This window comes from Cervus canadensis, chromosome 25 (genome assembly GCF_019320065.1).
Source record: "Cervus canadensis isolate Bull #8, Minnesota chromosome 25, ASM1932006v1, whole genome shotgun sequence".
Classification (NCBI taxonomy): domain Eukaryota; kingdom Metazoa; phylum Chordata; class Mammalia; order Artiodactyla; family Cervidae; genus Cervus; species Cervus canadensis.
In genome coordinates, this window is record NC_057410.1 from 8,682,824 (window position 1) to 8,697,795 (window position 14,972).

The following is a 14,972-nucleotide window of genomic DNA, read 5'->3' on the forward strand; positions in this document are numbered from 1 at the left end:
TAGGATTCTAAGATAACACATTTCATATTCTTGGGAACCAATAGGTTCTTAATAAATGGTAGCACTTTAAAAAAAAGTTGAAGTATTGTTGAATTACAATTTATGGTAGTTTCTGATATATAGCAAAATGATTCAGTTTATATATATATATATATTCTTTTTCAGACTATTTTTGAGTATGGTTTATTACAGGATATTGAATTTAGTTCCCTGTGTCATATAGTAGGGCCATTGTTTATCTGTTTAATGTATGGTAGTGTGTATCTGCTAATCTCAAACTCCGAATTTATCACTCCTCCACCCCCTTTCCCCTTTGGCAAACAGATTTGTTTGTTATGTCTGTGAGTCTGTTTCTGTTTTGTAAATAAGTTCATTTGTATCGTACTTTAGATCCCACGTGAGTGATAGAACATGGTATTTGTCTTCTCTGACTTCATATAGTGTGATCCTCTCTAGGTCCATCCATGTTGCTGCAAATGGCAGTTTCATTCTTTGATGCATGAGTAATATTCCATTGCATACCACATGTTCATTGTTTAAATTAATTTTATATTGGAGCATAGTTGATTAATAATGTTGTACTGGTTTCAGGTGTACCCCTCAAGTGATTCAGTTATACATATACATGTATCTATTCTTTTTCAAGTTGTTTTCCCATTTAGGTTATCACAAACTATTGAGCAGTGTTCCTGTGCTATACGGTAGGTCCTTGTGGGTTACTTTTTAAAATTAACTTTCATGGGGGTACAGTTGATTTTCAACGTTGTGCCAGTTTCCACTGCGCCGCAAAGCAACCCAGCGACACACAGACATCCACTTTTTTCCCAGTTCTTTTCCCAGATAGATCATTACAGAGTACTGAGTCAACTTCCCTGTTCTGTACAGTAGGTTTCTATTAGTTATCTGTCTTATATATAATAGTGTGTATATGTCGATCCCAATCTCCCAGTTTATCCTTCCCCATATTTTCCCCTTTGTTACCATAAGTTAATTTTCTATATCTGTGACTATATTTCTATTTTGTAAATAAGTTCATTTGTACCATTTTTTTTAGGTTCTCCATATACGAAATACCATTGTTTATCTTTGTCTGATTTACTTCACTCAGTATAATGATCTCTCAGTCTATCCATGTAGCTGCAAATAGCATTACCTCATTCTTTTTGTGGCTGAGTAATATTCCACTGTATATCCTACATCTTCTTCTTTCATCTGTTGATGGACATTTAGGTTGGTTCCATGCCTTAGGTATTATAAATAGTGCTGCTATGAATGTTAAAATGCATTTATCTTTTTGAATTATAGTTTTCTCCAGATATGTGCCCAGCAGTGGGATTGCTGGATCATATGGTAACTCCATTTTTAGTTTTTTAAAGAATCTCCATACGGTTTTCCATAGTAGCTGCATCAATTTACATTCCCAGTTGGTAACACTTTCATTTGTAATATTTCCCCACCATGAGAAAGTCTTCACCAACGGGATATTTAGCATATTCTAGTTAGAGAAGATTTCTTGAAAGAAATGACAGCAAGCTGGGAGCTGACATAAATAGGAGTGTTGTAGGCTCTGACGACAGAGTATATATAGGGTGGCATGGCTGAAGCAGAGAGAGAACTGGGAGGGCAAGATGAGGCTGGAGAGCTAGTCCAGAGTCAGGGAAAGGATATCTTCTCTTTTTCATGATATTGCAAAGTTTTCTATTCAATTGCAACCAACTTTATTTCCATAAACTAGCACACGCAAAGATCACTCCATACCACGCTCAGAAAACTAAAGCAGCATCTTTATTTTATACATACAAACAGTATAAAATGTTTACGTAAGAGCTGTGTTTTGTTTACAATATATTATATTGCTTCAAGCCAATGCCAAAAGTTCATACATATATTCCCTATTTTGTTGTGTTTACAATATATTATATCATTAAATGTCACTACCATAGTGTTATTTCTTTCTCTTTCTTTTTTAATACTGAATTCTCTGGAATCATGATAAGGTCAAAATGTATTGTGAGTTTAAGGGGAATTTTTAAAATGTGACAAATGTCTAAATATATAACAAAATAAGTTGAAATGCGAAAACTTCAGCACTTTCAACTGCTTCATCCAAACCCTTGTGATTTATGCATTTTTGTTCCAGTTATCTTCTCTAATGTTGCCCAGCCCCTCAATACCGTGAATACATTGTACTTTTGGAAATTATCTGCCAAGTACACATTGAAAAGACAAAAATTTAACCTGAACAACTGACATAACATAAAGTTGGTCCCAAAGCACCGAAACAAGAAAATCTATACCATCATGCTACAGATGTACTTAGAAAACTTAAAAGGAAGAGTAAATATCAGCTCAGTGATTTATAATGAAGCTAATAAAATTCAGGCCAGTATTCTTAACTGTAATAAACATTATTTGAACATTCAACACATGAAAGGTTAACAAAGGCTATGAACTTGGTGTAACTTAAAATGTTTCAGATGTCGGAGTTCACCAGATGTAATTGGATTCAGGTGGGTCCTGCCGCTCCTCGGCCTTTTTAACTGAAGGCGTGTGCTGCCTGAGCCGGGCGCCTGCTGGCCTCAGGGCATGCAGGAGGCTGGCTCCATACCCTGCAAAATTATTCACAGCTTAAAAGAAAAGAAACTACAAAAACACGCTCTTCAGATTCATTATTCACCATTCAAATAAAATCCATTTTCTCTTTCCAACCCAGAGTGAAAGACCACAGCGACCACAAAAAGCTACCTGAATGATGAGATGTTACAGGTTCAAGATCTCTTTTAAAAGAAATTCATTTTACTAACTCCATCAAATCTGGCTTCCATTGAATCTCTGATTCACTATATATTTTGGTCATGCCACACTTGAAGCAAACTTGGGATGAATGTTATTGAATGAAAGGATTCTCCATCCAAGGGCTAGTAAGGATTGAGCACTGAGGTCCCATTGCAGAGAATGTTGTCATTGATCCTTTCGTTGCCTTGCAAAACCAACCTCCATTATTATTGATCTGCTTCAATAATAACAACCCCTATTCTTCATACAGATCACATGATTAGGCATTGCTATTGCATTTATCCAGAATAGGAATTTTACAAAAATCAAGGACTTCCCATAAGTCAGACAGAGAAGGAGAATTATTGTATGACATCCCTCATATGTGGAATCTAAAAAGAAATGATACAAACAAATTTACTTACAAAAAAGAAAGAGACTCAGACTAGAGAATGAACTTACGGTTGTAGGGGGTGAAGGAGAAGGATGGGTAGAAGGGATGGCTAGGGAGTTTGGGATGAACATGTGCACACTGCTATATTCGAAATGGACAACCAACAAGGACTGCATAACAAGGGCTCTCAGTGTTATATGGCAGCCTAGATGGAAGGTGAGTTTGGGGGAGAATGGCTACATTTACATGTGTAGCAGAGTCCCTTCGCTATTCACCTGAAACTATTACAACATTATTAACTGGCTATACCCCAATACAAAATAAAAATTTTTTTAAATGAATCAATCTAAAAGAATTTAGGAAAAGAGAAGTGTTAAAAAAAAAAAAAGTACTTCCAGTACACAGATTGGAGAAGGGTTAGGATTTGAACGGACTCCTTCTCAGTGGGCATTTGTGAGCTTTGGTCAAGATGGGTGTCTACTGATAGCATTTCCAGTTCATCGTAAGAGGAGTGTAACACAATTATACAATGTCAGTTGTGAGTTACACAACTCAAGGCTTCTTTTCTTATTACTTATGAACTTCTGAAGATGCCTGGATCACTGACTCACTTCTGCTGATTTCCTAAAACTGATCTAAGACAGCAGTTAAAAATCTGCCTCCATCTTCCTGTGCCTTAGAGTCAAGTTTGGCATTTCATTTGTTCCCTGTGGTTTTTAAATGCAAGAATGCCATTAAGTCACTGCTGAGAACAGAATACTTTGTTCTTGAATGCTTTTCTTTGAATTGTCAGTATGTAGGCTAGTAGCTCATGGACCCGCCAAGACAATGAGCCAACAATCCCTACCCCGCTGCTCACCCTGCCACCCATGAAGCAGAGCCCAAGCCAGGAAGTCTGTCTCCAGTATTCTCCCTCCCAACTAGGATGTCTGGGTGCCTGGGACCTCCCAATGTGTCGCCCCACTGGGAATCTGTTCTTAGCAGAACTGTGCCTCACAGCTTCCTTGTCATCTCCTTTTAAGCAAAATTAACCTCATTCTTTCAGCCTGATTCTCTCAGCCACTGTACAAAATGGCTGGGGGGCCTTTTCTGTAAAACATGCTTGCATTTTAATCAAGTACCGAGGCATCTTCTTGACATGCATGCCTGAATCTGAAGGCGGCCGAGATGACAAAAGCTTTCAGCAGCCAAGTCTACAAGTGAGCGTGCTCCTGGGGCTGGCAGACCTGTCAGAACTGCTCATCTAAACTGCATGCATGAGGGCCTCTCACTTGCCTTCTTGGAATGGTTAATTTTCTATAGGTCTTTTACCTGAAGGAAGGTCCCTTTCGCCCCATATGGTACCATTCCATCATTCCCACCTGGGTAAAGGAGCCATTTTCCAGAGGAACTCCACTTGTTAAGCTATGTCCACCTGAAGCCAATTCAATCTACCATCCAGTGAAGCAACAGTGAAAAAAAAAGACTCAAATCAATGGCTCAGTGTAGCCTAGGCCAGACACCAATATACTTTAAGACAAACAAACATACAAAGCTACACATAACTGGTTTTATACATATCAGAATAGTACAATGTGAGTTATAAAATATGTACAAAAAGAATTAGATTGAGATATATAACTATACATAAAAAATTCCTACCTAAATGTAATAAAAGAACATAAAATATTTTTTAAAATGTCTTCAAACTAATATTTTTCCCTCAGCACCCCAGATGATCATTCCACACTCACTGGGCTATATGCATCACCCTTTGGAGACCACTGATTTAGAAAAAACACCTGATATGAAAGTGATCTGTTCACTTTGTGTGCACTATTTTGGAAACAATTTGATAGGCACAATCTGGACTTCTATTAATCAAGGGAGCTGCGTGACTGAATGAAGCCTTCCTTTGCCCACAGAAAGTAGCCAGTGGATCCATCCTCAGGAGACAGAGTTCAAGCTGCAGGATGAACCTGCAGAGATGCATTATTTATTTCCTCCACTTGCTGATCGACTGCCCCTCCGTCTTGAATCTGGGCCCCACCAGGCAGGATCTTTTCTGTCTGTTCACTGGTAAGTTTCCAGTGCCTGGATCCATGCTTAGCACAGAGACGATATCAATCAAAACAGAATGATTGAATTTAGCAACTTTAACTTTCATTTTGTGTATAAAACAGACCAGTGGTTTATTATCCTATAGCTAGTCCATGTTGGGTGGTCAGTAAATGTGGAAAAAATACAACTCCACGTTAACATCTCTCCTGTACTTCACAGACCTTTTCTCTCCCTCGAAAGAACCCATTTAAAGCATCCCACAACCAACACAGCGTAAAGATTTTACACAGCAAAACTAATGCTCCTTGATCAATCCTGAATGATAAAATGAGAACCGTGTAGCTACTGATCTACATGTGATTTAGAAATCTTACTCCTTTCTATCATAGTTAACATATCATATTACCAAACCAACCTGTAGTATTAATTTAACCTGGAAAATATCTGTGATGATGTTTTACAGATGTAGTGGTATCTTACAGTGATGCTTTCTTTCCTCTACAGGCGAAAGCTAGAGCGTTCTGGTGGTGGGGGGTCCCACTAGAGAGAACAGGAAGAGGAGGAGAAGCTGGCTTTATGCAGCGGAAAGCAGGGCTGAGTTATGGCTTGTCTGTCCTGGCCGTTGGAGCCAGGAAATAGACGTGCAAGGGTCTGGCTCCCCAGACAGTTCACACTCACTTTTATTGCAGTACCTCCCATGCCAGCCCTCCTGACACTGGCATTTGTTGGGTTCATGGCAGGTTCCGCGTGTACCACAGCCAGGCTTGCAGACAGCTAGAGTCAAAGGAGATAAAGAGAATGTTTCCTGAGCTGTCACCGGTTAACAGAATTACGCAGCCGACTTTCCTGCAGTTCTTTCCAATGTGTTAGTTTTGGCTTCATCCCTTCATGTGTTTTTCTAAGTCAATCTCCAGCTAGAAGTCAGTTTTGGACTCTCTTGAGTCAGTCCTGAAAGTGCTCTAGACTTGATGTTTCTCATTGACAAAAGACACTCAGGAGGACATTGAAACTGCTAGGCAATGGAAGTTTATCTTCCTTAAGAAAATTCCTAATAGCTAAAAAGTTTGGTGGTGTGTGCAAATGTGTCTAAGTTTTTTTTTTTTTTTTTACATGCATGGATTTCATGTCTTTGGTCTACCTCAAGAAACATAAATGTCACTGAAGAAAGGTTAATTGTGATGCCTCAGCAACATGCAGTAGGTACAGAAGTTAGGAAGTAAGGAAGAGATCCCTGCTAGTTTAACTGTCCCATAACACAGGTCAGCTGTGTGTACAGGGTACTTACGCTTTGAACAGAGGTCTCCTTGGTAGCCTTTGGAGCACTTGCATTTGTTTTTACCAATGCATTTACCTCCATTTCGACAGGGCTGTGGGCATTTGCCTGAAATAGAAGAATGCAAATAAGCAAGGAACTCTGTTCTCCTTTCAGAGGCAATTACGTTTTTTCAAAGGAATTGCAAGGCTTTGAGAGGATCAATGCTTTTAAGTGGCAGTTATTTCCACTTATTTCAGATCAACCCTGGCTTTGTTACTGTTTGAGCTTCGTTTTGGGGACAAATAGGCTCATATTTTTACTTATGATTTTGCATATGAATCTTCCACAATGAATATTGTTCAAATGCTGTATTTACATCACTTTTTTGACAAACAATGTTTTAACTGATTCATAAAAACTTGTAATTTAAGATATATTAAAAGTGAAGATATGGATGGCCCCCTAAGTGATCTTTCCTCTGAGTTCTGATTTTTGTATGTCACTATTTCTGAAAGCAGACCTATACCTGGACATGATGACTTCTGCCTTAGCCTAGGATTCTCCAGAAATAGGACCTGCCTGCAGAGTTTATCTGGGGAAGTGATCCTTGGAATGAGGAATAGGGGGCAGGAAGAGTAAACAGCAGAAGAGAAAAAGCCAACACAAAAGTATGTCTGTAGGTTGTTCATCACTAAGGCAACTGGGCTCTATTCTGCAGCATCTTTCTGAGGAGTGAGGTAGATGGACTGCTCCTTCAAGTTGCCTGAAAGAAGGGAGAGAGGAGCGTTTATTCATCCGCACCTGTGTCCACTGACCGAAGGTCACCCCATGGAATAACTTTCTTGAATTTCTAGTCTGTGACTACAGATTATATACGTATTATCTGTATACATGTGTAGTTGCTCAGTCATGTCTGACTGTCAAGAGTCTTCTCCAACACCACAGTTCATCAATTCTTTGGCCCTCAGCTTTCTTTATGGTCCAATTCTCACATTCATATACGACCACTGGAAAACTATAGCTCTGACTATACAGACCTTTGTCTGCAAAGTAATGTCTCTGCTTTTTAATATGCTCTCTAGGTTTGTCATGGCTTTTCTTCCAAGGAGCAAGCGCCTTTTAATTTCATGTCTGCGGTGACCATCTGCAGTGATTTTGGAGCCCAAGAAAATAAAATCTCTCACTATTTCCATTGTTTCCCCATCTATTTGCCATGAAGTGATGGGACTGGATGCCATGATCTTCATTTTTTGAATGCTGAGTTTTAAAAGCCAACTTTTTCACTCTCCCCTTTCACTTTCATCAAGAGGCTCTTTAGTTCCTCTTCACTTTCTGCCATAAGGATGGTGTCATCTGCACATCTGAGGTTATTCATATTTCTCTCCACAATCCTGATTCCAGCTTGTGCTTCATCCAGCCCCGTATTTTGCATGATGTACTCTGCATATAAGTTAAATAAGCATGGTGACAATATACAGCCTTGACATACTCCTTTCCCAATTTGGAACCAGTCTGTTGTTCCATGTCCAGTTCTAACTGTTGTTTCTTGACCTACATATAGGTTTCTCAGGAGGCAGGTAAAGTGTTCTGGTATTCCCATCTCTTTAAGAATTTTCCACAGTTTGTTGAGTTTTATATATATATATATATATATTTATATCCAGTACTCAGGAGTCTCTGGTGGGAAGCAACAGACGTGTGGCTCAGCTCAGGTGCAATCAGCCTATGTTTGTACAGAATAGGTCATAGCAGTGATGGAGGGAAAGGCTGGCTGAGAAGGACATGAGGTGGGGCACACAAAGTCCTTGATTCCACACCTGGGCATTCTTCTGGAATGTCTCAGATCCTAATGATACTTCATGCTTTTATCTCTGTGCCAGATGAGGAGTGCTGATATTTTCACAGATCTCTGCATCCCAGGATTTTAGAACTGGATGTAGATATAAAAGTCATATTTTTCTTCTTTCTTACTTCTGAAGCCATTTATTCTCCATTTGCAATCGAGAATTTGCCATCCTAAGGCTGAAGTTTTTTCCGGGTAAGCATTATGCTTGACAGACATGAAGTGAATCCCATATGAAAGTCATTTTGCTAAAAACACTTTCTTTTATTTATCCAAAATTACTTTCCTCACATGTAAATAAACCAACATGTACTCACTGTGGAGATTAGAGAGACAATTGAGATGTTAGTGTCTCTCAGAAAATTGAAATGCCATTAGAGCTATAGGCTTTTCTGACACAGAGATGTTTCCCAGAAAGGTATTAAAACAACCTTAATACTTGAATGCCACCTTTCTATCAACCGTTAAAATCCAAAAGAACACTTTTTGCTAGGTTTGGACACAAAGAATAGCATTTACTCTGTGGTCAAGATCCAACTTCAATTTAAGGAAAGGAATATCTGCCTCTGAATTTCCATTTGTATCAAAGGACCATCTGATCCCATCATATGCTCAAAATTGGATTGTATCACAGTACTCTGCAATGCACTGGGGTTTTTCAACTAAGCAAGATGTGGGACAATAATCATATGGCAGAAAAGATAGAGGATGTATTGTGAACTACTTGGGGGGCCCAAGGTTCCCCATATTCTATGAGATGTGAACTTAGTATCCAGAGAGAATGGAGAGAATGGCTGATAGAATCTTTCCATTGCCTCCAAGGATGTTTTTGTTCCCTTGGCAAGAGGTGAGTGAGGACCCTGAGACTCACTGCAGCCAGCAAGGAAGACATTCTCTCCTGGTTATCACAGAACAGAAATCTCTTTGCAGGTGACTGTTAGAAGGCCATTCCTATTTCAAGCCTCATGGAGCCAAAATATCATGAAGGGATGACTGTTTTAAAGTTCAGAATTCTATAAATATCTTTAGTATAGACTTCCTTTTCCTAAAACTATATTGCAAACCAATTCTTATCATTGGACAGTGGAAACCTGAGTCAACGTGAGAGATCACACATTTTTACCCAAAGGAGACTAAGCACTGCCTGAAGACAAATAGATTTGACTAATTCTAAACAGTTCGAATTTTACCTATAACCAGTGAGGACAGTGAGATAAGGTATTGACAAAATAAAGATATTAAACTTCCTCCACCCATCAGATTGTGAAGTAAATTTGTGACTATCCTTCACATAGAAAAAAGATTAAAGTGGTTTACCATAAGTGCCAACAACCACCATCTCTGGGTCTTAGAATTTTACAAGTGATTTTTAACTGTTTTATCCAATATTCTAATTTTTTATGGCAAGCACTTTATATAGATTACCTTTACAATAATAAAACCCATTAAGGTATTAAAAAACCCACTTATAGTACAGTATAAATAATTTGGTTTTTTAAACTGAAGGTTTGTTAAGGAATCTTATAATGTTTATGAACCTTAAAGAATAAGAAAAACATATGTACATATATCCAGATACTTCTGATCATAGTCTTACTCGTTAACCTGCAAGTATATCTCACAATCAAGTCAGAATGAAGTTTGAGAAGCCATCAACTTTAATAGAGACCAGGAGAAATGATAATAGCGTCAGAATACATATTTTATTTAAAAAAGACAATAACAAATATTGGTAAGGATATGGAGAAATTGGAACCCTTGTACATTGCTGGTGGGAATGTAAAATGGTACAGCCACTTTGGAAAATAGTTTGGCAGTTCCTCAAAAAATTAAAGAGTTAACATATGGTCTAGCAATTCCACTCCTAGGTACACTCAGGAGAACTGAAAACATGTTCACACAAAAACTCGTACACAAGTATTCATAGCAGCACTACTATTTGTAGTAGCCCTGAAGTGGGAACAGCCCAGGTGCCCATCAGCTGATGGATGGGTAAACAAAATGTAGTTGGTATATCCACACAATGGAATATTATTTAGCAAGTAAAAGGAAGTAATGATATATGTAACAATAGAGGTGAGCCTTGAAAATATGCTAAGTGAAAGAAGTCAGACATAAAAGGTCATATATTGTATAATTCTGTTTATATGAAATATCTAACACAGGCAAATCTAAAAAGACACAAAGTACATTAGTGGATTCCAGGGGTTTGGGGTGAGGACCATGAGGAGTGACTGCTGATGGGAATAGGGTTTCTTTGGGGGATGGGAACATGTTCTAGAAGTAGATGCTGCCAACTTTGTGAATATAATCAATATCAATTGTATGCTTTAAAACAGTGAGTTTTACATATGTGAATTATATCTCAAGTTAAAAATAAGATATATAATTCAACTTTTTGTCTCTATTACACTATAGGCACTTTTCAGTACAAGGCCCATTTTAATTTTTCCTGGCAATATGGTTCTGGTGATAGAAAAAAAAATTTCCTAAAAGGATCTGAGTATAACTTGTGATGGCAATAATCAAGAGCTTTCAAAGGCCCACATTTTTGGTGCAATTAGGGGAAAAAAAAAGAATAGAAAACATTATCTCTGCCAATGGAAAGGTCATAAACCTAAGGGCATGAAAGAGCATATGTCCATGAAGAGAAAGGAACCCATGAACAAAGATTCATAAACATGAACCAATTAAGTATGAGAAGTCTGAGTGTAAGTGTGTGGAGAAAATTGAGGGGAGTTAGTTCAGAGATATCTTTATCAGGGCAGGGTAATTAATAAGAACAGAAACCACATCCTGACAATTAATTACATGTTCTATGAAAACTTCAGAAGTATTTCATTTGAACTCTATAAAAAAAAAAAATCGTCATTTCAGCTATTACTCATTAAAGTGAAAAAATCCCCACAAACAAATTAGAGGTTGAAAGTTAAAACAATAAGTCAGTATTATTTAATTCTGAACCCAGTACAACTTCAGAAACTATGGCTAGAGCAAACACAGTGGTGTTTTACGGATATAATACAGCTGGAGGTGAAAATGCCATATTCCAGAACTTCCAGAAAAGTAGGGACATGCTCACTCACATCCCTTTTGTTTCTTTCTGAGCCAGGCTTTGGTGTTCTCTGTTTTCTGGGTCACAGAGCAACCTAGCGTGAGGTTGGCTCATTTCTGAGTTGAGCAGAGAGCTTCAGTGACGGGAAGGTAACAGGGCCAGGGCAAAGAGTTTGGTATCCTGATTCCCAAAACAATGATTATCCACCACATTCCACCCTTAAATTTGTTTTTTTGTTTTTTTTTTTGTATCACAGCATGACAAGCAACTAGAGAAGGCATAATGTGCATTGATTTTATCAATTAACTGTTTTTTGTTTTACCATAAACAAACACTTAAGAGACACTTCCTCAATCTGGATACAGAGCATTTTAGGCACACCATAAAGTTCTCTTGTGCCCCAATCACTATTCTGGTTTCTATGATCATCTATTACTTTTGCCTGTTCTTGAACTTCATAAAAATGGAATCATGCAGCATGCATTGTCGTGTGTCTAACTTAGCATAACATCTGTGCGATTCATTCATGCTGTTGTGTGTGCTATTAGATGTTTTTGGTTTTTATTGCTCTTTGCCTTACTTCCCTCCTTTTTCTTGAGTCTATCCTTTTCTCTGAGATGGATTACTAGGCTCTGTCTGGTTGGGAAATGTGGCGGTGAGTGCCAGAGTGGGGGAAAGAAAAACTCTCTATGTCTGCAGGTAAGTGAACAAATTCCAGCTGTCCTAAAGCTCTGGTCTACATTTCTAGTCTGAAACTATGGACTCTCCACAAGAAACAGTGCAACCTGGAGAACAGCGCAAAACCAGACATAACCGAGTCAGGGTGTTTAATAAGTCAATTGAGCTGATCTATGTCCCTCCTCTATCCCACTGTTAGCCAACATGGATGGTGGCTGAACCTAGTAAAAAGAAACCACTGGCCCCCTGAGCTGATCTATGTCCCTCCTCTACCCCACCATCAGCCAACATGGATGGTGGCTGAATCTAGAAAAAGAAACCACTGGCCTCCTGAGCTGATCTATGTCCCTCCTCTACCTCACTGTCAGCCAACATGGATGGCGACTGAATCTAGGAAAAAGAAACCACTGGCCTCCTGAGCTGATCTATGTCCCTCCTCTACCCAACCGTCAGCCAACATGGATGGTGGCTGAATCTAGGAAAAAGAAACCACTGGCCTGAGACCTCAGACAAGCTATTCATTGTTTCAGGACTTCAGATTCCTCATCAATAAAATGAAGGGGTTAGATGGTGCTTCTAATGTTCCCCACCCCAAACAAAGACATTGCAGGTCAGTACTCACTTATTTCACACTGTTCTCCCTCTAGTCCTGGAGGGCAAATACACTTTCCAGGGTAGAAACAGGTCCCTCCATTAAAGCAGGTGGCTGAGCAATTTGCTGTTAGAATGAATAACAGGGTATTGCATTAGATTGTCACTTAAATCTAACAACAACATTTCATCAAGGCTAAGTGATACTTCTTAGGCATCTGCTACTTGCCCATTTACTTATTTAATAAAATAAGCCATATTACCCAGACAGCAGTGGTAATCAACTGCTTGACCGTTTGCAGATTCAGGCAACATAACAGGATACCACACACGTGACACCAGACCCACCTCTAGGGGTTTGCCTCTAGGCTCTGTCTGGTTGGGAAATGGCAACAGTGGGTAAAAACAAATATCTTTTTAATTTTATTGTAAATATCTATGCTCTTAAAAGGAGAAGAATGATATAAACCCAAGAAAATACTTAAGATGAATGAGGAGTAAAAGGAGAAAACCTTCTTTGGAACAGATAAAAGGGAGAGAAGTCATAAATATTAGGATTGGACAAAGGAGAAAGCAACTTTTTTCCTGGTTAGGAAGAACAGAGATGCATCTTCTATAACAGAAATTTTTGAAAAAAATAAGTTTTTACGACGTTTGCAAGAAAGAGTAATTGTATTTCAGGAAAGGGCAGCCTATTCCCCTTTATGAGATCCCGTAGGCAGGGAAGCGGCAGCAGCATGAGTTTGGGGGATGAAGAAAGTGGGTATGTGGTTGTGGGAGTCCAATAAACTAGATTTTCCAGGTGATAATCATACTGCTGGTAATTCATCCTAAACCCTCCTTATTAGAGTCAGCTTCTGGAGTTTCACTGCTCACTGGCACCTAAAATAGAGGCAGGACAGAAATGAGAACGGGGGAGAGCAAGTATCTAAAAATAGACAAGTTGGCTCATTCTATAAAGGAGATGAAAATAAGAACTCAGCTATTCCAGTTTTACGGCCTATTTGTTCTTGGCCTATATAAAACAGGCCAAAATTGGCTGTAGGTGAATGAAAGCTGGAATAAGCGTCCAGGAAGAAAATCAGAAAGGATTTCCAAAAGTTCTAAGTGTGTGCTTTCTTTGTGGAAATGAAATCCAACTAAAATATTCTATGAATATCATGCTTTCCAAATGATAAAGCTTTTGTTAAAAATCATAAGCATCTCCTAGCTTAAGGCCATGCTGTACTTGCCTTGGCAAAATCAAGCTTCCTGTCATAGAGGGTAACAACAGCACTGGAGGACAGGATTTAGGGGAATCAGATTTTTGAGCTTCCTCTTTGTTACTTGCTGCTAATATTGTTGAAAGTGAAGTGTTGCTCAGTCCTGTCTAACTTCGCAACTGCATAGGCTGTAGCTCACCAGCCTCCTCTGTCACGGAATTCTCCAGGCAAGAATACTGGAGTGGGTAGTCATTCCCACCCTTCTCCAGGGTATCTTCCCCACCCAGGGATCGAACCCAGGTCTCCTCATTGCAGGCAACTACCATCTGAGCCACTGAAGCTAACATTAGGGCTGGACCTTTTTTTTTTTTTTTTTTAATGGAATGTTTCACGAACTTGCCTGTCATCCTTACACAGGGGCCATGCTAATCTTCTCTGTACTGTTCCAGTTTTATCATGTGTATTGCCAAAGTGAGCATAGGACAGTTGTCTCTGTGAGCATGTCCTATCTACCCACTTGTCCCTGTTTCTCCTGGGGACAATAGGAGATGAGAAAACATCAGGATCTGTGTCCACTTGGCCGGATCTCCCTGGACACTATCCCTACTAACATGTAGAATGCAGTGACCCTAGGAGTTTAATTAAAAGTGACAGAATGTGACAAACATCACAAATGTGTCAAAACTGATTGTTGACTCTGGCCACACCCTTTATATTTGCATAATACTGGAGCTTCTCTCCATCTCTGTTGTGTGATGATTCTTGACTAAGAAGATGAGCCAGAGACACCAAAGGACTTTCACTGGGGCTGAAGGTGTGCTGGGCCAGTGTTTAACCACTCAACTGTTAACGGTTACAACAGATGGCCCAAGAGCCAATGAAAGTTAATCTTTAGTGTTTCTTTGAATATGTAGTGCTAAGGTCTAGTTCCATGCTAGTAATTAAACCATTTTTCAGAAGCTCTATACTCCCTCCTGGATAATAAATGCATTTTTTGATTGAGATAATAAAAAAACATTATTTCTTTTAATGTTCCCAGATCTCCAGTGAGACCAAGTGGAATTTCAACAGACTTTCCAAAAGAATAAGAAAAAGTTACTGGAGTCTAACAAGAGGGAAAACCTTTCATCTGAAAGGTA

General features: G+C 38.9%; 1 protein-coding gene and 1 non-coding gene across 3 annotated transcripts in view; both read right to left on the bottom strand.

Moving 5' to 3' along the window:
• Positions 1–1,766: 1,766 nt before the first annotated feature.
• The window catches only part of WIF1 (WNT inhibitory factor 1), an 88,015-nt gene continuing 74,809 nt past the window's right edge, over positions 1,767–14,972 (bottom strand). The window contains exons 7-10 of one of the 2 annotated variants that reach the window (XM_043446329.1): positions 12,663–12,758; positions 6,495–6,590; positions 5,888–5,983; positions 1,767–2,609 (exon numbers count right to left, since the gene is read on the bottom strand). In XM_043446329.1, coding sequence (XP_043302264.1) covers positions 2,488–2,609; positions 5,888–5,983; positions 6,495–6,590; positions 12,663–12,758 — 410 coding nt within the window. In that variant the 3' untranslated portion in view covers positions 1,767–2,487. The remainder of the gene's footprint in view (positions 2,610–5,887; positions 5,984–6,494; positions 6,591–12,662; positions 12,759–14,972) is intronic. The other variant, XM_043446330.1, reaches the window with a different exon arrangement.
• LOC122427844 lies at positions 14,206–14,312 on the bottom strand. Its single transcript, XR_006265553.1, has one exon. It is a non-coding gene; the product is annotated as a U6 spliceosomal RNA (small nuclear RNA).